Genomic DNA, 10132 nt, shown 5'->3' on the forward strand with positions numbered 1-10132 from the left:
ACTGATCTCTTTCATGTGCTGTGTTCATAAGTTTACTGAGGTTTAATCAGGTTTTTAAAAGTGTTTAAGTGCTTATACATTACAAAATGTGTGTTTCAGGTCTCCTTAGTAACAGACAATACACTGAAAGTTAAAAAAAAAAAAAAGAGAGAGAGCCGTGCTTGAATGAGAGGGAACAGGAAGCAGATTGGGTTGATGTTGAAGTGGGCAGGGTCGGAAGGACCAGCTGTCATTGAGGCAAAGAGGCAGGAGTATAAGTTCCCCTACTTCCCTCTGCTGGCGTCACTTTGAAGCCAGCCAGCCGCCGGTCTCCACATCTCATATTTCACTTTGTTTTCTGCCTTGCTCTAACTTTGACAAAATGAGCCAGAGGTACTCCAACATGCCGATATCCTCTTCCAGGATGTCCTTCACCCGTTCTACACCTCGCAACAGCTCAATCAGCATGTATGCGGGTGTTGGTGGCCCTCGCATCTCTGCTGCGTCCACATCTTCCCTTCGCTCTGGGGCTCCAATTGCTTCTTCTACTGCCTTCAGGGTGAGAAGTGGAATTGGTGGTGGTGGTGGTATGGGTGGTGCATCCATGGCGGCTGGTGGTGACACCAGGTCTTCGATCCTGGGCAATGAGAAGGGAGCCATGCAGAACCTGAACGACCGTCTGGCCAACTACCTGACAACGGTGAGGAACTTGGAGCAGGCCAATGAGGAGCTGGAGATGAAGATCAGAGAGGCTTTGGAGAAGGGAGGTGCAGAAGTGAGGGACTACAGCAAATATCAGCCCATCATTGACGATCTACGCAAACAGGTAAGAGGTCTAAGTGTATATAGTCTATCAAAAGCTTCTTTAATGTGTATTTTAAACTGTACCTACTTACTTGATCTTACTACTATTTTTGTATGACAAATTTGACCAAATATTGTTTATAATTAACATTCTTGAAAAGTACAATTCAAAAGTCTAGTTGTAGCTAAATCCCCATGACTTAGTTATCAGGTTTCTTACAAAAGAATTAAGGGTGTGGCTGCAATACATTAACCTACCCCAATAAAACTTTTTGGTGCCTAAGAGTGGGCAGAACTTCCTGTGATGACTCAACAACACGAGGGGATCATCATGAGACAGACAGAGAAGCTCTCAGACTTTACAGCAAACAAAGAATTTCCAAATAGTAAAGCTTTTAAACAGTGATTCTGCAAGCATGCTGTGGTGTGGGAGGCCCTCAATGTGAAACAGATGCGGGGCAATTTACACACACACACACACACACACACACACACACACACACACACACATGCACACACGCGGAAACACACACACACACACAAAAAAAGGATGTTGTCTGCCTATGCACAGAGATGTGTGTCTGTGCTGTGGTTGGATAACAATCAGCTTCAGTTGGAGGAGTCAAATGTCACATTCCTCTCTGGAATCCCACTTCTGAAATATCACATAATGACACATTTATAGTTACACTTTTAGTTTTTCTCGAGACATTAAGGAACAAGTAATTCCATTTTTCCTTCATGACAGGACATAGTGGTATGCCTATACTATTGGGGATTTTCTCCCGCACCCTTACACATATAAGAGCACACAGTGATGAATGATTGACAGGCAGCACAGCTGGCCACAGTGAAGAGAGATCTTTCTGTTTGAACAATTTCAAGGGAAATCTACTTCTCCAACAACACAGGAGGAAAAATCCGTCATTCTGATTTGGCACAGATAATCGCCTTCTTCCTCTTCTACAGTTTGTGGTTCTCCTTTTTATGACTCAGTTACCATGGATTCAGCCACTATTTTGGTTGCATTGTCTAACCTCTGTTTTTAAGGTTTGTTGTTTTTTCACTAGTAAATGTGGTTTTAATCTCTTTTTCTAGATTCAGGAAAAGTCACATTAAAAATTATGCCTTGAGGATTGTTTATATTATTTGATAACAGAAAAAAGTTGTATTGAAATAACTCTTAACATTTTCCTATGAATAAATAACTTTAATGATGGCAGTGGCTTTTTTTCGCTCATAGATCTTTGATAAGATCGTGGACAACGCTCGTTTGGTACTCCAGATCGACAATGCCCGTCTTGCCTCAGATGACTTCAAAGTCAAGTATGTGATTTTCTTTGTCCTTTAGAATTGTTATAGCCCTCTGTGTGACCTCTGCTTGTAACAACTTGTTTCCACACTTAGAGCTGACAACGAGATGGCAATCCGTCAGTCTGTGGAGGCCGACATCGCCGGCCTGAAGAGGCTCATCGATGATACCAACATGAGCAGGATGAACATTGAGAATGAGCTTGAAGCACTGAAGGATGAGCTTCTCTACCTGAAGAGTAACCATGAGGAAGTGAGTCCACTGAATTTATTCATTTTATGTTCCCATGAGCACAGCAAAGCCTTGAATCCCAACTTAATGGTCTTTGTCCGTCTTTTTCTCAAACAGGAAGTAGCAGAGCTAAGAAATCAGATCTCTATGTCTGGTGTTCAAGTGGACGTGGATGCTCCAAAAGGTCAGGACCTGTCCCAGGTCATAGATGAAGTGAGATCCAAATATGAAAAAGAGGCTCTGAAGAATGCTGGCGACCTTAAACGATGGCATGAAAATCAGGTAATGCAGATGTTAAAAAGTGGAGATGATAAATAAGTTAGTCCAGTGTTTATACCTTTTTGTTCTTGTCTCTGTCAGATTGCAGATGTGCAGGTTCAGGTATCACAGAACACAGAAGCCCTGCAGGGGGCCCAAATGGAAAAGGGCGACTTATCCAGACAAATACAGACCCTTGAAATTGAACTGGCATCTCAACAGAGTTTAGTAAGTAAACTTACTACATTCCCAATGTTATTTAGAAACACTTTTCTTTGTAACGTCATGCTAATTGAGCTATAAAATACTTTAAAAACATTTAAAATGTTACAAAAGCAAATATTTTATCCTTTTAAATTCATTTTCTCCCTTTTAAATCCACCATTAGAAAGGCTCTTTAGAGGACACACTTCACAACATAGAGCAACGCAACAACATGGAGATGGAAAAGTACAATAACATCATTTTGCACCTGGAAGATGAGCTGACCAACTTGCGCTCCAACATCCAGCAACAAACCCAGGATTATGAGGCACTTCTCAACATAAAGGTCAAACTTGAAGAGGAGATTGAGACTTACAAGCGCCTGCTGGATGGAGGAGACTTCAAGTAAGAGTTAGATGTCAAGAAGATTTGAAACACTAACACAGGTAAACACAAGACATCGATGGTGGTGGTGAAGGTGGAGGTGCATGAGTTAAAGGGTAGGGTATCATTATGAGAAAAAGTCAGTGTTCTTGCCTGTAAACAGTTTCCTAACTCAAAAAACATCAATTTTGACTCTTTCATTTCTTTGTGCTTTGGACAGGCTGCAGGATGCCCTGGACGAACTGGTGTTAAGCTAATCAACAAGACTACATACCACGCGACCTAAAAATAAAGAGATTTTTTTTGTAAGCTGTGATTTGCTCCAGCATCACACAACCCTGAACAGGAGGAAATGAAATAAACACATTGTTGAACAACAAAAGCAGATACCGCCTCAGAGCTGAACATGAAAGAATAAAATCACTTGCTGACCAACAAAAATGGCTGGAATGTAATTTTTTTCTCTTTGAAAGTTGACACCAACTCAAGGTATAACAGCAGCGTCTTCAAGCATGTTAAAGGTTGGCCATGAACACATTTATCTTAAAGCCTGACAATACAATAATATCAACATTACACTGATGTCATATTTAACAGAGTTTGACATTTGTTTACTTGCCTGAGCACTGGTTACATGCAGTAAGACTAGGCTCAAAATTAAATTTGAAGGACATTTTGTAAAAGAAATTCAGGTTTTAAGCAAACATGTATCAGTAGTGCAAAGGGCGCAAAACAGATCACTTTTAATTGAATGTCAACACTTAAAAATAGTATATAAAGTTAGCCTCATACATTTTGCCAAATATAGCTGTCAGCTAATTCCACTTATTGCAACATTATAGAGGTATGTTTTGAAGATTGAAAACAAAATTTTTACATTCAAGAAACAAAAGCAAAAGAAAAACACTTTTAATAGGAAGAAACTTTAAAGGGGACATATCATGCTAGCCCTTAAATGCATTTTGTTGTATATTTAGAGTGTTTAGAAGTACAGAAAAAATCAAATTAATCTCTTCAGGTGCTCCGTTGATATCTTTATATTCTGTTTTGGTCATATTTTTCAATCTGTTTCGATTTTTCGATTCTCTATTACGTTTTTTGAACAATAACGTCACAGTATTTGCAGCAGAACTGCCAAATTAGTACATCAACTCCAGGTCCAACACTTCGAGCAATCCGCCATTTTTATTTCTCGCTGTGATTTTGTAGTCCAAGCTCAAGGATGCAGAAGTTACGAGAGGATAAGTCAAAATGTTGTTGTTGGATGTAGTAACCCACATGCTTCATTACACCGTCTCCCAGCATCAGAACCTTTTTGAAGTGCCTGGTTGAGTTTTATTTTTATAGAAATGTACCCACATCTGTGGGTAAGGTCATTTTTGTGTGCGCGAAGCACTTCAAGGATGACTGCTTCTGCAACCTCCGCCACTATAAAGAAGGACTTGCCAAAAGACTTTGTCTGATCGAGGGGTCAATTCCTTCTATCCTTGGAGACGACGAACAGAGCACTTCAGTAAGCTGTAAATAACGCTAAAAAGTGTGATAAGACGTCCCTGTCATTGTTTTGTTAGCATTAGCAGTTGCACCGTCTTCATATGTTAGCGCTGTGTGCTCGTTTTAGATCCTTGACGATATGGCCTACGTGATTTAATTTAAGTCTAAAGTTTTCATTAGTCATTTCATTTTGCCGTTTTTGTCTCCAAAAAGACTGTATTAAAATGCATTTCGTGACGTTAGCTTGGCGCTAGCGTTAGCTCGATGCTTGTGTTAGCTCACTTGTTAGGGTTCTGCAGGTTCATCATCTTCATTTTCATCTGGCTCCGTCGGGTCAGACTCTGGATGGACAAGTCTTCCGTTGTTGACATTTTGTAAATAACCTCTGAATAAAACATTTATGAGCCGCTACATAGCCGTATCTCTTCTATCAAACTACAAAAATGGCTGAGCAGGGTGGAGTTGAACCTGGAGAGGGGGCGGGGTATGGAGTGTCTCATTTGCATTTAAAGAGGCCGCACCAAAACGAGTTGCTCTCAGAAGCACATCAGAAAAGGGGTAGAAAAGGGGCCTGTGGAGCTATAATAATGAGGATTTCAGACCCAAGCATTGCAGTTCTGCTTTATAGACCACAACTGTATGATTTATATGTAAAAAAAGAAGGACTTAAATGCATGATTTGTCTCCTTTAAGGAGAACTCGCCTCGCTGGTGGTAGCACTCTCCTTTGTGTTATATAAATCCAAGCCATTATTATTATTTTTATTTGAATGGTTGTGAGTCACAGATTTGGAACCATCTGCTCCAAGAACAGAAAAAGAGGGAAGAGAAAGCACACACTTCAAGACACAGAGATGTAAATTGTTGAGGGAATTCAAAATTCACATTTACATGAATGCAAAGTAAAGAATTGTTTGGCGCACCAGAAAAGTTTAGAGCAACAAACCTACAGCAGCATAACTAGAAAACAACAGAGGATTGCCTAAGCCAGCAAGAACTCTAAACCTTAACTAAAGAGAAAGTATTAAGTCTCATCATTCAGTTTACCACTGAAACTAGGAGCTTGTTTCATCAGAGGGGAGTCTGATAGCTGAACACTGCCTTATATTCTACTTTTAGACAACATCCATTAAACCAGCAAACTGGGAGTGATGTATTCTGCAATGACGTACAGTCAGGGTAGGCAAGGTAGGCAGTGCCTACTCAAGGGTGAATTGATATTTTGATTATTTGTTTTAATTATAATATAATTATAAATTATTTATTTTTCCATTTCCGATAGCCTACGGTACCTATAAGTTTGAAAGTGTCAGCATTTTGTGCTTTTCATAGCCCAAATGACTAAACATTGCTATTTCCTGGTACGGCAGAGACGCTGCACAGTCTCACTCTGTTGTAAGGCAGAAGGAGGCCACGCCCTCTCCCAAAGGCACATTGCTGCTCTGCCTCTATTCCCATAGCGTGTTTTTATGTGTTTGTGCATGTGCAGTCAGTTCCCCAAAATGAAAACCATTTACACAAATAGGCAGCTCTCTACGCTGACTTTGGACGTAACCGCGCTATGCTAAATGCTATACGTACATTCAGAGTGCATTAGTGAATTGATACAGCATGGCTACTGCTACGTTCTCTAGCGCTAGAGACAATAAAGAAACTTTCTTTTGTGGAAAAACGACAGCTTTTAAAAGATGGGAGACCAACACCTGAGCTACCAGACCTTCAGCAAAGCTAAGATCAGAAAATGTTTCGTACGTTCAGCGGTGACTGGTACAAAAGGAAAGATTGGGTTTGTGGATGCGCCTCACTGAGGCTGTTCTGAGTTGTTGTAGATTTAAACATTTAGATTTAACATATAATATTTTAAACATTTAGATTTAGATTTAACATTTAGATATAAGATTTAGCATTTAGATATGATATATAACATTTAGATTTAGATTAAATATTTAGACTTAGATTTGACATTTAGACTTAGATTTAGCATTTAGATATAACATATACCATTTAGATTTAAATATTTAGATTTAATGCTTTTGTACCTCTATATATTTGGTTAAATGTTGTGTTAAATGTAGGAAAATGTGCTAAATATGAGAAAAGTGAGATAAATAATAAAAATGTGTTAGCTACAACTTTTATACTAATTTTTTACACTTGGCACCCCATATAAAATGCTTTATGTCAAAAACGTTTTTAGGTTAACAGTAATCAATTTAATTCAACCTTATTTACAGTATATAGCACGAAATACAACAATAGGTCATTTTATAACACTTATCACTTTCATCATAATGACAGAGTTATGATGAAAGGAAATCCAACATTTCCACATGTCAAGCATCAGTGACAGTGGAGAGGAAAGACTCCCTTTTAACAGGAAGAAACCTCCAGCGGAACCAGGCTGAGAGGTGGCATTCATCTGCAGGACTGGTATGGGTTACTGGACAGAAAGAGGAGAACAGAACAGGATAGCAAGAACATCAAACTATCACAGACTGGTCAAGCAGCAAACCACAAATCAGGAATTGCCAACTTCAGCGTAAAGTCACCTGAAACAGAAATAAAAAAGACAAAAGGACAATGAGAAAGTACAGACTTGAAAGGTTAGAGTCAGTATTGGGAGAATAAACTATAACTGTTAACACAACCCTGCCTGTCTGACTCTCATTCCAGATCCACTCAGGTGTTAGAGGAAGAAGGCAGAAGGAGAGAGGAATGAAATAACTGATCTGGTCTAAATTATATACTTTTTCGAACTAGTAGTTTCTGATTAACTTTAAAGGTGGAGAACCTACTAGCCTCCAGTACTTGGCCTGAAAAGCTGGTTCATTCTCAGCTGAAACATATTAACAGTAGTGGTATATGTTATTCTATTAGTCTAGCAGACATACTTCTTTTATTTAGACATATCATACTGAGACATCAAATATGTGAAGTCTTTTTGGATAGAATAAAGTGTTATTTCCATTCGGTGTGAGTGGTTGTTTATACAGGGTTAAAGGCCAAAATTAAACTAGCCAAAGCATTTCAATTTGGCATATTTTGTTGTAAAATGTCAGAGTGTCCTCTATGGGTTGAAACCCCGCTAATACAATTCAATTTTGCTATATGCTGAGAATGAGATTCTGTGACATCATTGGACCACCATGCATCACAAACAAGCACTGTTAGCCCCGCCCCTCCTATATAAACTAGCACCTGTGGGCTCTGGAATCTTGTGGTGAGTAGGTTGGACTAAGAGAAGTGTTAATAGAGACCTATGAGTAGCTAGTTAGCATAGCATAGATTGTTCTTTGGAGATTTTAAATGGTAAATGGACTTGATTTTATATAGCACTTTATCACCACACTGAAGCAGTCTCAAAGCGCTTTACATATCAGCTCATTCACCCAATCATTCTCACATTCACACACCAATGGGACAGGACTGCCATGCAAGGCGCTAGTTGATCACTGGGAGCAACTTAGGGTTCAGTGTCTTGCCCAAGGACACTTCGACACATAGTCAGGTACTGGGATCGAACCCCCAACCTCTCAATCAGAAGACGACCCTCTACCACCTGAGTCACCCTTTTATAGTATAGACTGAGTGTGGCTTAATTGCTCCAGAAGCCCCGCCCATAATCAAGAAATTTTTAACATTTCCCCCTAGTGGCAGGTCAGCATAACCTATTGGAGGTTTAGTTACACTTTTAGTAGTATTTGCGAGTATCTGGACTTAACTTTTTTTTTTCCTTGTCTGCACATGCTGTCAAAGGTCAACACTACAAGAAGTGCAATCATTATGAGACAGCAATGCATGTTTTGTTATTGCAATAAAATAAATTGATTCGGGGAAGGGATCAGGGAGCAGGGAGGAGAGACTCGAGGTAGGAAATATAAAGGGTGGGGAAAAATAGATTATTTTACAGTGAGGGTGAGATGTGAAGTTGTAGAATATATTGTGCTTATTATGTTGTGTAATCAAGCCAGTATAGTGACAAGTGTGAAGCTTAGCTATAAAGGTGGTGGCTGTGGACAGGGGGAATGAGTGAGTGGTAAAAGCTGAAGCAGGTATTTGGGATCAACGTGTCTAAAGTTAAGCCCAGTACAAGTTCTATCCCACATCCCAAGGCATGCCACTGCATCGTAGACCAGTATATGTGCAAAAACTGCTACCGCAATCCAAGGAACTGCCCCGGGCCCGAAGATGCAGCCAGGCCAGCAGAAAGAGCGGGGGCCAGGGAGCCCCAGGCCACCCCCCCACGGCCGAGCAGCCCCCAGACGCCCCCAAGATCCCAGGCCGAGAGGCAGCCACCGCCCCCCACACACACATCCGAGGAAGCCCCACACCCAGCAGACGGCCAGAGCCGCGCCGATTGGGCAGCCGGCGGGCTCCGCCGGTGGGCCCAGAGCCAGCAGGGACCAGACCCCAGGCCAGAAGGACCCGGAACGGAAGTAGCACCGAGAGCAGCGCCCCCAGGGACGAGGGCGTGTTTAATTTCCCCTAAAATTTCCCTACAAGTATAATATATATATATATATATATATATATATATATATATATAGTTTTTTTATTGAAAAGTTGTTTTTTTTATTGAAGTCATCTTTTTGTATTTGGGCCATAGTATGGGTAGTACATTGGTGTCTCTATTATTCAACAATGATGATAATAATTATAATAATTAATCTAAATGTTATATATCATATCTAAATGCTTTTAATCTTATATCTAAATTTTAAAATATAAATATAAATATTAAATCTAAATCTAAACGTTTAAATCTAAATCTAAATGTTAAATCTAAATCTAAATATTAAATATAAATCTAAAAGTTAAATGTTAAATCTAAATCTAAATATTAAATATAAATCTAAAAGTTAAATGTTAAATCTAAATGTTTCACACAAAAGCTAATTGACCCCGCCCCTTGTAACCTCAACTAATACACAAGCAGAGACACACGCAGCCGCTCCCACACGCCTCTTCACCGATGCCTGCCTGGGCGATATGTATGGCTGGTTCTCTCCCGGCGGCGGAGATCGAGCGTGCGGCCATGGCAGGTGTATGAGCTGCACTCACAACACAAAAGTGCAACACACGGTTTTCCCATTGTTTCAGTTCTGATCCTAAAAAGCTTTCTGTTTACCTTCATATACAGGTTGTCCCAGTTTTATCAAACCTTTGGTACGTCATGCTTGTCGATGCAAGAGCCAATCAGGGAGAGGCAGGTCACATCTAACAGCAGTATTGTTTGGACAATGGTTTTGGGAGAGATTGATTGACCCTTTAGGTTTTTGAAACCAAAAGCAGCATTTTGACGCTGGCAGTATAGAATTGGGTTGGCTATACAAAAGACACACTGAACCATGGAGGTTATTACATAGTTATTTAATGTTTGTTAAATTTCCCCTAAAATTTCCCTACAAGTAATATATATATATATTTATTGAAGTCATCTTTTTGTATTTAGGCCATAGTATGGGTA

At 39.9% G+C, this 10132-nt stretch overlaps 1 protein-coding gene across 2 annotated transcripts; it reads left to right on the top strand.

Annotated features, from left to right (window-relative positions):
- The first annotated feature begins 266 nt into the window (after window positions 1–266).
- On the top strand, window positions 267–3613 carry LOC114463820 (keratin, type I cytoskeletal 18-like). Of its 2 annotated transcripts, none has more exons than XM_028447636.1 (7): window positions 267–805; window positions 2027–2109; window positions 2191–2347; window positions 2444–2608; window positions 2687–2812; window positions 2973–3234; window positions 3393–3613. In XM_028447636.1, the coding sequence occupies exons 1-6, from the start codon at window positions 362–364 to the stop codon at window positions 3195–3197; spliced, it is 1200 nt and encodes a 399-aa protein (XP_028303437.1). In that variant the 5' UTR covers window positions 267–361; the 3' UTR covers window positions 3198–3234; window positions 3393–3613. The 2 variants fall into 2 exon arrangements, with proteins under 2 accessions (XP_028303437.1, XP_028303436.1); XM_028447635.1 differs by having other exon boundaries at window positions 2973–3193.
- Window positions 3614–10132: the final 6519 nt, after the last annotated feature.

Source organism: Gouania willdenowi, chromosome 5 (genome assembly GCF_900634775.1).
Source record: "Gouania willdenowi chromosome 5, fGouWil2.1, whole genome shotgun sequence".
NCBI lineage: Eukaryota > Metazoa > Chordata > Actinopteri > Blenniiformes > Gobiesocidae > Gouania > Gouania willdenowi.

What these genes read in the sequence shown, in the direction of transcription:
- LOC114463820 (XM_028447635.1), top strand. Translation starts at nt 362, where the DNA reads ATGAGCCAGAGGTACTCCAACATGCCGATATCCTCTTCCAGGATGTCC. An exon ending in TGAAGAGTAACCATGAGGAA is followed by an intron (nt 2,348 to 2,443) that starts GTGAGTCCACTG and finishes TTTCTCAAACAG; the next exon opens with GAAGTAGCAGAGCTAAGAAA. An exon ending in TGGCATCTCAACAGAGTTTA is followed by an intron (nt 2,813 to 2,972) that starts GTAAGTAAACTT and finishes ATCCACCATTAG; the next exon opens with AAAGGCTCTTTAGAGGACAC.